Source organism: Eschscholzia californica, unplaced genomic scaffold, assembly GCF_041429995.1.
Source record: "Eschscholzia californica isolate CP2 unplaced genomic scaffold, dmEscCali1.0.p SCAF_6, whole genome shotgun sequence".
NCBI classification, from domain to species: Eukaryota; Viridiplantae; Streptophyta; class Magnoliopsida; order Ranunculales; family Papaveraceae; genus Eschscholzia; species Eschscholzia californica.
In genome coordinates, this window is record NW_028238483.1 from 40,343,039 (window position 1) to 40,356,775 (window position 13,737).

Consider the following 13,737-nt stretch of genomic DNA (forward strand, 5'->3'; position numbering starts at 1 on the left):
TCTTCAACTCGGTTAAGATGGTTAGCTTGAGAAAGAGTGTCACAGAGAGAAATAAGGAATTGTTCTTTACCTCAATTGGTGGGTATAAATATGAGATGCAATTACTCTTCTCCATTCAAAAAGGTACAGTTTTAGAGAGAGCAACATGATTTCTACTCTCGACAACGTAAAAATGTTTCAAAGAAACTAATCTCATTTGCTCTGGCATTAAAAACAAAATACAAGTCTCGGTAATAAGGAGGAAAAATAGATAAGCCTTAGGAGAGTAATTCCTTTCTCCTCTTCTTCAATTGTGTATCGTTATTTACATGGTTGGTGAAGACCGATGATGAACTCTGCAGGACGTCCGAGGGTCACAACCATTATCAGCAACCCATTCAAGATCTGAGATATCGAGTGGACTCGTTGTTGTTTGAACTAAGCTTTAGGATTTGGTAGCAATAGATTACTAGGACTTATTTGTCTTCTACATTCTCAAACGAAGAAAGTTGTTCTTCCAAAACTCTCAGCAAGTCGTAGTACTCCGCAAATGCAGGTTGCGACTGCAAAAGTTTGTACATTTAGGAATATCGATAGACTACCTATGTTATAATAGTTATGGAAGTGAAAAGACGAGATTTACCTCAAGAGTCATGCTGTATGCTTTCCATAACCTCATGTCATGTCGGAAAAGGTCAAAAAGAACCTGCATAAATCGAGATGTCATCATTTCACTGGTCTAACCTCTGATGTTTTTTGCTATATAGACAGTACGTGCATTTGTATCCAAAGACCCGCTTAACGATGATATGCTTGAAATATAAGTAACTAAAGCTAAGAGAAAGAACAAGTCTGCCACCATTGAAGGAGTAAAAGTAAATGTAATGGATACCTACATAGTACTCGAGTTCATAGATCAAAGAACCGAGTCGTACCTCTGAGCGTCTTAAAAGAGTAGCAAGGACGACAATCCACTCTTTAAACTTGACGGAGCACATATGTGCCAAGAGAAATTCGGCATCCAATCGGCTTTGTAGTGTACCCATTTGAAGCTGCAAAACACAGGAGATTAAGATAATACCACCGAAATTATAATACCTAGAGACCTGATAATTTTACGATAAGATACATATATACAGTAGAACTTATTTCAGCTTTCTTACTTTTTGCCCAATCAATTCAAGTCCCGAGGCAAAATTCTCCAAACGAGCAGATCCACTGCTTTCACGTTGAAGATATTCCTATGGAGTAGACAGGAATCAAGAAATAAGCTTCTAATTATAATATCTGACATAAGGAACCTACAATTAGAAGTAGATAATGCTTACCACAAGATCAAATTGAGTACCCTTTACAAATGCCACAAGTTTGGAAAGTTCTTTTCCAGTCATTAAAAAACTCGCATGGTTTTCCAGGATGCTCTTGACAGAAGCGACGTGTGCACTCTGGTCTTTGACTGACGAACTGCTCGATTAAAAAGAAAACATCACTTATGAACTCAGAGGATAAAGAAATAACATGATTAAATAGGAAGGTAAACATATTCATCCAGATAACTTGATGGTCAATACAAAACCTATTTCTTACTGACATTTAAGTTAAATAACAAGGAAAATTAGATTTGCAGAAGATGGTCTTCTACTTCAGAAATCATCCTCACAAGAAACTAAGATATGATATTTTTGCATTATTACAAGGAAATTACTGTCCGTGTTTGAGCTCTACAAATGGTAAAGGCCTCTTGAATAAGTTTTGGGGTTTACATGAGAGACTTCAACTGTATGATATCTTAGGAAGATGATCTTCTTAATTAGATCATCCTCACAAATATTAGATGATAGTTTCATCATTTCCACAAAATTGTAATTATTATCATATTAATTCCATAATATTCTCTTTCCAGTGAAATCGGAATTTAAAATTGCGTCTGAGAATTAAACTTTTTCATTTTTGTGATGCATTGCATGGTACAACAAATGATAAACATTTTCAGATTCAACTTGTGTGCTATTAAACAATCCTTCATTATTTGAAATTGAAAGCATATAAATTTGTAGTTGTTTCTTGTACAAGACAAAGATAAGTATTTATTTGTTTCATCACCGTAGCAATTTAGCTTAATATTACATTACGTCTTTCTTTTTCACTTTTTACGAATTTCAGGAAAATACTTCCACTGCACAAATATCTTTCGGTTTTAAACATCCATCATAATTTTCACAGATAAGGGTGCTTTTACCTTTTGGTATCAGAAGACTGCCTCTTGTAACTTGGTCGGAAGAGAAAATAGCCCAAAATTTTTGGAGAAAGCCTGTCAGAATCTGCATTTTGATTTTCATATTCCCTTCCAGATCTCAGCAAAAACCTTACCTGAGAATCAGACAGAAAGCATTTTGTATAAAAGGCTTCTCCACGCATAATACATGTTAAAAACAAACACGCATAAGATGATAAGCATACCAGCTCCCCTGCGAGTTCATATAACGATTCATCAAGTGTTGCCTGCACAATCGAACGGCTTTTAATGATATTACAGGATAAATTACCAAAAGAAATGGAGACGTATATATTTAAAAGAAAAAAACAACTAGAAAAAATTTATGACAAGTGATACTATTTTGCTTTTCACCTGTAATAGACGTAGAGCACAGTACTGACTCACAGCCGGTCCCTCAAGCTTAGCAATCACCTGCTCCATTCACCAAAAACCATTTAAAAAGCTAAAGAACCTTATACATAACCCCTAAAATAGAAGTTTCTTAGGAGAAAATTATACTGCTAGTGAAATAGGTCTACAGGTCTCTTTTCATAAGGCAACCCCAACACATGGATATATCCATTTTATTCAGATGACTTTAGACCTTACAACCATCCATTTTACCAATTCAAACTTTCTCCACCTGCCGGTTAAGACAATTAAGTGGAAGGCTCTACAATGGATCAACATGTACTCTTCGCGTGTTTGTCTTAATAAGACTAGTGAGAAAGAAGACGAAGAAGAATATCAATTACTTCTTTCCCAGTAACGAAAAAAGCGGGACTATCAGTAGTAACACTGCATGGTTATTTGTCATTTTGTCTAGCCTCAGGATTTCATGATGTCAAAGTTTCTTTTTAAGAGATTCCTGATGTTAAATTTTCTGAGTCTTACCAATATATAGCATGCTGCAGTTCGATACCATCTCCTTTGGAAGCATTCTTCGAACAACCTAAGTAGTCAAGGAACATAAGTAAAATATTGACCAATATCTAGCACGCTTTCAGTTGTTTTTAACTAGTAATAAGACACTAGTTAAGATAAACGAAGAAATGAAGTTCAACAATAACTAGTCTGTGAATAAGTTAGACATCTTGTTGGCTGAATCAGACACCTCGTCCGGGATTAAATTAGTTTGAGGACCTAGAAGGTTAGGTACTACTAATAAATCAAGTGGAGACTGGGGATTACTGAAGTGTAGTCGGGGAAACCAAGTAGATCAACATCAGAACAACTTCAAAGGAAATTAACCCATATTGGTGATACACTAAATTGTTCATAAAATGGAAATAACATACTCTGTTGATCTTCCTGCAGCTGAGAATAAATCTGCCCAATGTCGACCATCTGTTTTTCTAGCCACACTTACAACTACATCATGATATTCAGGAAAATTTCTGATCAAATCACAAGTCTTTTCCAGGAGAGTGGTACTTTTGGGAAGTGAAGGCTGGTTCTTGTTTGTATTTTGCCTGTAAAGAAGCATCCATCATAGTTACGTCAAGTATTCTCGGAAGGAAAATCAAAACAATATAATGAAAGTGGACCAGAACCTGTAGACATCAACCCCTCTTAACCACTGCCACAATCTTACTAGCAAAAGATTATAGAGTGATCAAAATTAACATGTAAACCTCCTTTGTGTAGCTATTATGTGAAAATTTTGCTGACTACCTCCATTCTCGACCTTGGTGGACAAGAGCTATTATATGATGGTTATAAGATGGTATCTCCCTTATCCACACAATTTCGTAGAAACGGGTTATTGTTTAATGCCTAAGACCTATGATGTATGTCAAGAAGGAAAGAGAGGAAATAGATTGAAGAAATATGGTCAAGAAAGCAATCTAAAAGGACGCGAGAAAGATAGACTACTAATACTTAAACACTCGCAGTAGCAGCAGCTAAATTTATTTGAATTTTTTTCTTTTTATCATATAACGGGTAGATGATTGAAATATAGTACATGTATGGACCTAATTGTAAATCAATTAGATCAGTCCTATTCAGGTTCTTTCTTGTGCAGGTCGGTTTCACCATTCACCCAAAGCCCACTTGTTACTAATTTGTCCTTCAAATTTAGAGATACTAAGTTGACATAGAGGTTTTTCTACTATTTGAGACTGAGAGTATGGCCTTTCAAACGACCAATATAGCCAATGGCCCAATGCTTTATTATACCATAGAGAAGTGAAATGCACTCAACCTATAACAACTCTGATCTGCGTAATCTTGCTTCAGATAAGCCAATCCTGACGTCGTAGCCTGTAGGGACTCGTGTGTTTATCTAGCTATCTTAGGCACACATTGGACTAAGTTTCAGCCTATATAGTTTCAAGTCACGGGCCACATGGTATTCCCAATTTTCGGTGAATATACTATCCATTTTTTTAGTTTTTTACTAGCCTAGAGTGGTATTTTACTCCACATGACTGCAAGATTCGCATACAATATCTCACCCTGTACCCGCTAAAGTAGATGCAAGTATCCAAAAGGTCTCTAGTACCCATTACTACCTATAAGTATTCGTACCCGACCACAATAAAAAATACTATTGGAGTGTCCATGTTACTTGAACAGATTTCAAGTACTGTGGAGTCATCTTGTATTGGACAAGCATAACATGAGAGGCAGAGGCAGAGCAGCACCTCTAAAAGTAGGTTCTCCCTCAAACCTCTGTTCTGAAGTTGGTTATTGGTAAAATGTTTGAGAAAACATACAACATGTCATAAAGAGTACCTGGATATTTCAGCATCAAATACAGTAAAAAGTAGCCACTCTAAGCAGTGTGAAAAATGAGGCTTCTCTGCAGACAAACGCGCTAAACGCAAAGCTTCTTCAACTTTGTCCCTCTGTTGAATAAAAAGAGAAATCCTGAGATCCCCAAAGAGAAAAAGGAGCTACTGGGAAGAGAAATAACACCAACATGCAGTATGAGACCCAAGTGCACCTAACTCAAGCTCATTCAAGCATTCGACCATCAGTAACTTTGATTTGGTATAAGCTCAGAGGCTTATTGGTATTAACTCTAAGTCTTTAACATAGGGTTATTGGCATTAACTCCAAAAGAAGTAGTCATCTTACATCTCACTCATCTTACAGTGCAAGAAAAGCAACAATTGAACAAATACCTGAAGAAGGTGTCGCAACAAGCAATGCAATATGGTTTGAGCCTGAGGAGTAGGTTCAAAACAAGGAAACTCTGTGCATGCTGAAAATGACATTCTCTGGGAAACACCAACGACAACCCCAGCATTTGGAAGAAGCCCCAGTGGGTAAACCTCGCGATCAAATTCCAGCTCAGGATCCAACTGTGAAACAAAAAATAGTGAGTAAAGAATAACACTTGAGCATCCAAAATTATTGCATCACCATAATTAATCAAAAACTTGTAATATTTAACAGTTTTACTCTATTTAGAAAAATTGAACTCGGGACCTAAGAAACCAAGCATCTTATTACACAGCAAAACAAATACATACTGCCATTTGGTTTGGTAAAGACTAAGATGCATGCTGAAATCCTCATGATACCCTAGGAGGGAGATGTGGGTGATGATCCCCTTAGCAATTTGTTGGTCTATTTGGAAGTCTAGGAACTTAGGTATTTTTAATGACTCTCCTAGGAGTCTAGTGGTCGAAGTGGAGGATGTCCTTGGCCTCCTTTTCCATTGGAGTAGGAACATTAGTTGGGCTAACTGTCTATCGTATTTGGATTTCATTTCTAATTGGGAGGCTATCATGAAGTAACATCTTCGTCTGTGATGCAACCAATTCTTTTGTACATTCTTTTCCCCCTTCAATACTAATTTAAACTTTTCAAAAAAAAAATCCTCATGATACTACGTTCTAATTCCGAAAAAGGTTACAGAAGTTATAAGAATTTAATTTAGTATTTCATTTGTTGTGAATCAGTGTGTAGATCAGTATCATATTCTGAGATTACAAATTAGTAAGAATCAATAAATATAAGACACAGGTCATTTATCTGAGTAGCAATTTAGCGTACTCTTTGTATCTTTTTATTTTCATTTCGAGATATTTTTAAATTTGTTATCTTCTCTTTTGTTGTATAAAAACAGATGCAGATCAAAGGCATAGACAGATCATAGGGTCTGTTAAAACAAAGATGAAAGGACCAGGTTAAAATGGGCTTGGATTCACAAATTTCGTATTTTATGTATAAAATCAGCATTTGAAATTCCCGAGCGGCACTTATATTATGATTTCAACCATTAGTAATAATACCTGCAAGAAATCCTCCTGCTTAAAAGGATCAACACCTGGAGATGGATACCAAACCTGTAATTATACTTTATAAGCTTCCGAGTACAATCAATACAAGCAAGTCAAAAAACTCTCTATACTGATTGAAAATGTATGAATTACAAATTCTATATTCAACATCTAGAAGCAAAGTTTGGGAATATTGTATGTTACCTGCATACCACGGTGACCATAATCTAACCATGAAACTTCCTCAATTAGGTTTGCTTTTTCCTCGGATTGCCCACAGGTAACCCAAAACAGTTCAACTGAATCGGTTAGTTCTCTCTCACGCCCTTCATCCAAATCAAGTAATGAAAGTTCCCCATTTGTTCGCAAAATTAAACATCTGATAGATGATGGATATCATTGAGCTGCTTATTCATGTCATTTTCGAAATGAAAGTCAATTATAACGTGAGGAATAAAATACCTAGAGGGCTGTCTGTCTAAAGAATCCGCTGAAGAAGAAAAATAGTTATTTGAAATATACTCTCTCGAATGCTGGTCGGGTATGAAACGCATAGCTGCAGGATGACTCTTAGCGGTCATTATCGATAGCTCTCGTACTGTAGAAAGCTGTATGTCATTTTATTACTTCAAATGCATATAAGTGAACACTCTGATGTAACAATTTCTTTCTTCAGTAAAACTGAAAAAACTACGTGCATATGGTAACCATTTGAAAAACAAAAGCGATCTTTAGCTATCAAAATGGAGAAGTACAATAAAAATACAGATTAACAAAAGAAAAGGAAAAGAAAAGGTGATGAGCCTCTGAATGATCATTTTACCTGTAAAATTGGTGTCTTAGAAGGTGATAATTCTCCCATGATTTTTAGATGAAAAATATGAACATCAAATGGGCGATATGTAACGAGTATATGATCTTGAAATACATCCATGACGACTGGCTTACCAGCCAATGGTTTTCGACAAAGTAAAGAGCTCTGGTCAAGATGATATCTTGGATAAAAAAGCAATTCATATCTGCATGGAGCCAAATAATTGACTATTACCATATGAATATATTGAAGTAATAAACCTGGAGAAGACTATTCACTCTGGTTCTTGTTTCCTCTTAGTGACGGACAATAAAAGAAGTAATCGACACTGGTAAAGAGAAGCAACCTGGTGCAGGTTGACAGCTCAAAAGATGCAGGAGGAATGCTGAAAGTCTAAATTGCGATCATGATAACATATCGGTATGCTATAAAATAATAGCTATGAACATATATCCAACTTAGTATTTTCTCATGTCGCATAAGAGGATACTTGTGAGAGAGACTTGGATACTCTTGTTGGGTACCTTCTTTTGAGTGAGTACAATTTGAGATTTTGAATCTAGAGTTGTGTGCACGCAATTGTCTTAGAAGCATAAAAGTCACTCTAGGTTAACGCCTTTAATATATAATGCAACAGTGGTTGATCAAAAAGTAGAATTGAAGCGAAAACAAAGAACCTAATAAACTAGTAAATATACGTGCACGACTGTATCCATGTTTTGACCTTTTACCAAATTCGGAGACTGACATATTTTATGTATGCCTACTTGGCGTAATAGTTGATAAATTTATTTGTTGTCCTTGCGACATAAACTTGAAGATCTATCCAAAGAGATGGTAGTACACACTTTCTCCTAAGTTTCTAACAAGTCTGTGTTCACCTATTTAATGGCCCATAAATCATTCTAGCATCAACAACTTTATACTGGTAGAAAGTTATTACGTTACAATTACACGATGGACATAAATTCCAAATTTCTAATTGCAATTGAAATTTTAGTAGCTTAAAAACAGTTACTAAGAAGAGTTAGATGGATGGAAGTACAAACGAAACTCACGTGTTAGAAGAATCAACGTAGTTGCAGACGACAACTATTTTTCCCAACCATAACAAGCCTTTGCTCTGGATCATCTGCTCCTGAGTTATATCTCCAAATACACGCCATCTTTTGTAACGTATATCATATAATATTAGTCCATGGAGACCAGAAACTGCTAAGTACATCCCATCTTTACTAGCTGCAACATGTAGAACTGGCCAATTTTGAGAGATATAAGATACCTGGCCAGCAACAATAATTATGTCAAGGGACATCCTCCAATCACAGACCAGATAATTGAAAAAATACTCAATATGTTTCTAAAATGAAGTACATACTGGAAGGCTAAGATGAAGTAATTTAAGTTCATCAGTATCTTCAGACTGCACAACAAGTAGCCGATCTTCACTGTATATCACTTGACGAACATGCGTTGTGCCAGAAATCCCTCTGTTAAAGCAAGATTTCCCAAATGAAAATGAAAGTATCCTCTCAGATGAACCCTCCTCAATAGCATACAGCCTATATCCATATTCATCCCACTGCATAAATGAGGTCCCACTCATAACAGGCTCGTATTTAAAATCTTGGTTTGGTTTTAACATTGGTGAAGAGGCAGAATTTAAACCAATTTGACGAATTGTGCACATCAACCGGCACCCAGATAGGGACCAAACTGTAAGTCCTCTCAACTTCCACCCAACTGCAAAAGCGGAATTATCAGGTGCCCATTCTATACAACTGACAGAACCAGTGTCTTCCATGGAATATCTGCAGTCAAGTCATCATAAGATTGTAAAAGAGTGTATGCTGGAAACTTAAAACAGACATACTGTGCAAGACCCCAGAAAGATAAATACCTAAACAGTTTTCCTAAAAATTCTTACCTAAATAAGTTTCGACTGTTAAGACATGACAATGAAAAGGTTGTAGATTTGTAGCATCAATCAGATAACAGATATGCGAAAGACCGAATTAACTAACAAAGTTCAACCAAGAGACACTATTCAGAGTTAATTTATTTTTCTTTTTGTATTTTTATTTTTTATTTTATCTTTATTTTCTTGGTATGATTTTATTGCCACCAATACCAGCAAACAATAACAATATGTGCTAAAAGAAAAGTTTCCATCAAAAAGTACAAAATGCTGCAGATCTAGATTCTAATTTTTTACTTACCCCCAGTCGTATAAAGATACAGTTCGAAGTAGAGAAGCAGAATCTGCCAGATCATATAACTCAACAAAACCTCTACTGCTACCAACGGCGAGGATTTGTTGGTCAGGGGCTACGGAAGCACACACAGCATCTCCTGAATCTAACCATCTTTCAGCTTTAATATGCTCAATTTGTCTCAAACCTTTCTTACTAACTGAACATAATGCAAGTTGCCCATCAGAATATAACACAACCAGAAGCCTCAACATCAAGGAGAAATCCAGCTGGGTAACAGCGAAACTATTTCTAGATGTCTGACTGGATGTCAATTCTCGTAAATCTCCTCCTGAAGTTGGACCATTCTCCAAAGAATCTCGTGGTCCAGTAATATCATTGCTGCTGCGTGGACGGAAATCAAGTTTAAAGCTTCCACAGAACTGTACAGTAAGAAAAGTAATGTGGTAAACAAGAAGAACAAAGAATTAGGAAACAAAAAGTAATTGAATAAATAAGACAATATACAGGATAAATGAATGGCTAGGCCCACAAAATTAAATCAAATGTCTATGATCTAACTGTTATGTTATCTACACCATCAATGAAGCCTAAGGAGTTTTGCTTCCTTCAAACAACATATTTAACGCGACGGGTGCTAAATATACAATATAGACTATAAATTGGTACATGTTAGAAGCACACAACAAATTTAACGTGATTTACGCTAAATATACAATATAGACTATAAATCGGTACATGCTAGAATCAAACAACTCGTATCTCAAAACAAAAGTTCGAACCAACAATGTTCAGAAACAAGAATACCAAACCAGTCTAGGTCGTGACTACAATTTCCAAAAAAAGTTTCACGAGGATTTATTTAAGACCCAACAGATACTTAAAAAAAATTATTCAAGAGCTTCCATCCATTAGAACTCAGATATACCTCCCCTTTCCAGGATATAAGTTGTATAGACCCATCTGAGAGTCCAACAAGAAGATGTTTGCTGTCACACACAATATTGCTCCTGAATGTAAATAGATTAAGGTTATGATTAAAGATAATTCTCAAATGATAAAACTGAACAAAAAATTTTTAGAAAATCTCTTACATTGTTAAACTCTTATTTGCAAAGGGTACTTGCTCATTAAGTACCAAAGTAATGTTTGCAAGAAACAACCCAGAAGGATGCTTCCCCCCAACCTGCAGTCTCTTTTCTGTAAACTGGACCTTAAAAATATGAAGGAAGAATGAAGAAGTCTGCAGCAATAAGAGAAACCAATCAGCCATTGCACTTCAAAATACAACAGCTATTAAATTTTCACAAAAAGAACTGCAAAAATTGTGCTAAAAGAGACAGAGACCTCAATTTGAAAAATGTAGATTGTCATGGTAATAATGTCAGAAAGGTCAAAGTCACAAGTCCTACTCAGTACTCAATATTACCAAATTCTCTCAGGCATGTGATCTCGACAATGTGAATTTAGTAAAATGTGTTGAGTAAACTTAAGGCTGCTGAAGATTTCGAAACTGAAAACTTTAGAGTACTAAATGGCAAATTAAACCCAAAACCATACTGGAGATTCAGAACGCTATAGTAGTTACTAACGGACATCTGACAATATCAGTCTAGGGACATTAAGTGAATAACTGATAAATCGACAATAATATTGGATCATGCAAAATTATAAATATACTAAAAACTATACATTACCAAGTGTTTAGGCAAAGAAATTGGATCAAACCTTTAGCTTAGAGAACTAGCAAATTACACCTGTTTTTTTTCTAGTAAGATGCGTTATATCTTAGCTGATATACCAGTACAGGTGATATATTCGACCAAGTTACATATTTCTTTAAATCCTCCATATTATATCGCCATCAAACAGTAAGGAATATATTTACGTAGCAGAAACCAGATATTTTAGTCCGTACTTCAACATTTCAAGACTTACCGAAAACTAAAGCAGCTAATTGGAACCGTTTTCAACATTCAGGAAGAATAATTCCTTGTGTGTACTAATAAAAATTAAGCTGAGGTTCTGCATAAGCTTACTGAATACTAAGCAAGTTAACATTGAGCAATTTATGAAATTAATGATGATTTCATTCTACTTGTACGGAAACAAAACATTGATTTTTGTTCTTTGATATAGATACCACTAGTTAACCATATCAAACAATTAACAACAGAAACCCAAAACCCAATTACGAAAACGTAAAATGTACTTGAAAAAAAGTAAATTGCACAAACTGGAAGAGGAAATCTTACAAGAACAGCGATCAATTTGGAGTCAGGACTCCAAACAGCTTGCAAATACTCTCCTTCTCGTAATACTGAACCTGAATCTCTCTTGTACTTCCCTAATCTGATCTTATGCTGGAGTCAAAATTCAGTATAAATCTCAAAAAACAAGTTAAAAAACAACAAATTGAAATCAAACTACTGAACTAGAACAACGGATCGATCGAGAGAAAGATAAAAGAACCTGAGAGGAGCTCCATAGTTCAATGTGAGAAGGAGCAACAGCAAGTAAAAGACGATTAATGAGTTTAAGGTAGACGATCTTCTGAGAAACAGGACAAAGTCCTGGTTCGAGAGGGATAACTTGAGGCCATCCATACGCCATATACATCTTGATTCAATTCTTTGTGGATGTGAAAAGGAAGATTGGAAGAGAAGAAGAAGAAGATCTTAGAGAGAGAGAGAGATTATGAAATTGGAGAGGAGGAATGAAACATTTGAATGGAGATTGGAGAAGGAAAGAAGGGTGATTTGAGGAAAAATGGATCTGACTGCGAATGAAGGGAAATAGTTGATCACAGACAGTATTTGGCGGTACCCTCTTTGTGGATCGAGGCCTCGTCGGTCTTGTTACGTGTATTTTGCTCCCATCACAAGCGACTATCATAAACTTTTCCATGGTTAACCAGTTGGTCTGGTCATCTACTTCGCAATGTGGAGGTCTTAAGTTCGACTCTCTACAAGTGGAAATCCAATAATATTGCATTTGGGTATTAATAAAATTGTTTATGTACGCTTTAGGCCATTTTATTTATCGGACTTTAGGCCATTTTATTCGTCGGACTTTAGGTCTGTAGTAATTACGCAATTATCGTGTTTATCACATCGTATCAATGCCTTTGTAATGACTATTGGAGTCAATATTCAAAAAAAAATCTAGATATTTTTATAATTTACATCTGATTGTAAGAATTACATTTAAATACGTAGGTTTGACTAAAAAAGTTAAGTGACCATTTTTCACCAAAATGAAATACATTGTTTTGAGCAAATTGATTAAACGAAAATATATTATTTATTAATTGTGTATCAATCAATAATGTTATTTACTTATTTAAGATGATTTATATTATCTTTAGGTATATGAGTTTCTTTAGAATCCTTAACAATAAAAAAAAGTTTCTTTAGAATAGTTTCATGTAGGTATAAGCATATTTGATCACTATATGTACACAAGTCAAACTGATGTATGGCATATGATTTTCCATTATACTCATATAGTCTTTGTTTCAGATTTAAGAAAATTTAATGTGATTCTTGGTAATTGCTATACTTTTAGTTGCTCCAGGACCCCGCGGTCCGAGAGAAGGATGTCGGCCTGAATGGAGTTTGGGGCCATTAGTATCGGGAAATCCTTGTTTCTCGAGTGAGAGTTTCTTCCAGGTATGAATTTTCGAAAGCAATGGTGTATTCCAACAACATGGAACGAACAATCCTATGCAGCATATAAGACATGATAAGCGTGACGTAGAGGCTTTTGAGAGGATTTGTAAGATGCAACTGAGTGGCAACATTGAAACAAACTTTATCTAGAACCTATGAAATTCATGTGGGCTCTATGCCTATAGCAACATAGGTGGCGAACATTCTGGCAACAATAGAATTCGCTTGCTGGTTTCACTCCTTAATTGTAACGACCCATTTTTTTATATATCTAACTAGGTGGTAGTAAAATTTTATGATAGTTTGGTTTGCACGAAATACCGGTGGGTTGAAAAATCATAATCCTCTTCACTTTTGACCGAAATATAGAAAAAGATAACTCACTCCTCAGTGAAGGAAGAATAAATAAAAAATGAAAAGAGAACGTATGGTGCTTGGTAATAAAAAGCAAGTGAAATAACAAAAATCCCTTGTTAGTGTATGCAGTCCGCTTGACAAAATCTTAGAGTAAGGGAAAGTCTTAGTTAAAATAGAAAGAGTGCATAAGGGACTTGTTTTTTTTTTGTTG

At 35.5% G+C, this 13,737-nt stretch overlaps 1 protein-coding gene across 1 annotated transcript; it reads right to left on the reverse strand.

Annotated features, from left to right (window-relative positions):
* Nucleotides 1-79: 79 nt before the first annotated feature.
* On the reverse strand, nucleotides 80-12,467 carry LOC147534838 (uncharacterized). The gene is made up of 23 exons (XM_086649351.1): nucleotides 11,971-12,467; nucleotides 11,754-11,861; nucleotides 10,593-10,741; nucleotides 10,427-10,508; nucleotides 9,505-9,920; nucleotides 8,664-9,096; nucleotides 8,344-8,567; nucleotides 7,295-7,490; nucleotides 6,934-7,079; nucleotides 6,676-6,850; nucleotides 6,484-6,537; nucleotides 5,368-5,547; nucleotides 4,976-5,088; nucleotides 3,535-3,708; nucleotides 3,131-3,188; nucleotides 2,609-2,668; nucleotides 2,440-2,481; nucleotides 2,219-2,349; nucleotides 1,308-1,443; nucleotides 1,143-1,220; nucleotides 915-1,031; nucleotides 623-685; nucleotides 80-542 (listed from the first exon to the last, which is right to left on the reverse strand). The coding sequence occupies exons 1-23, from the start codon at nucleotides 12,115-12,117 to the stop codon at nucleotides 456-458; spliced, it is 3,369 nt and encodes a 1,122-aa protein (XP_086505477.1). The 5' UTR covers nucleotides 12,118-12,467; the 3' UTR covers nucleotides 80-455.
* Between the last annotated feature and the right edge of the window lie 1,270 nt (nucleotides 12,468-13,737).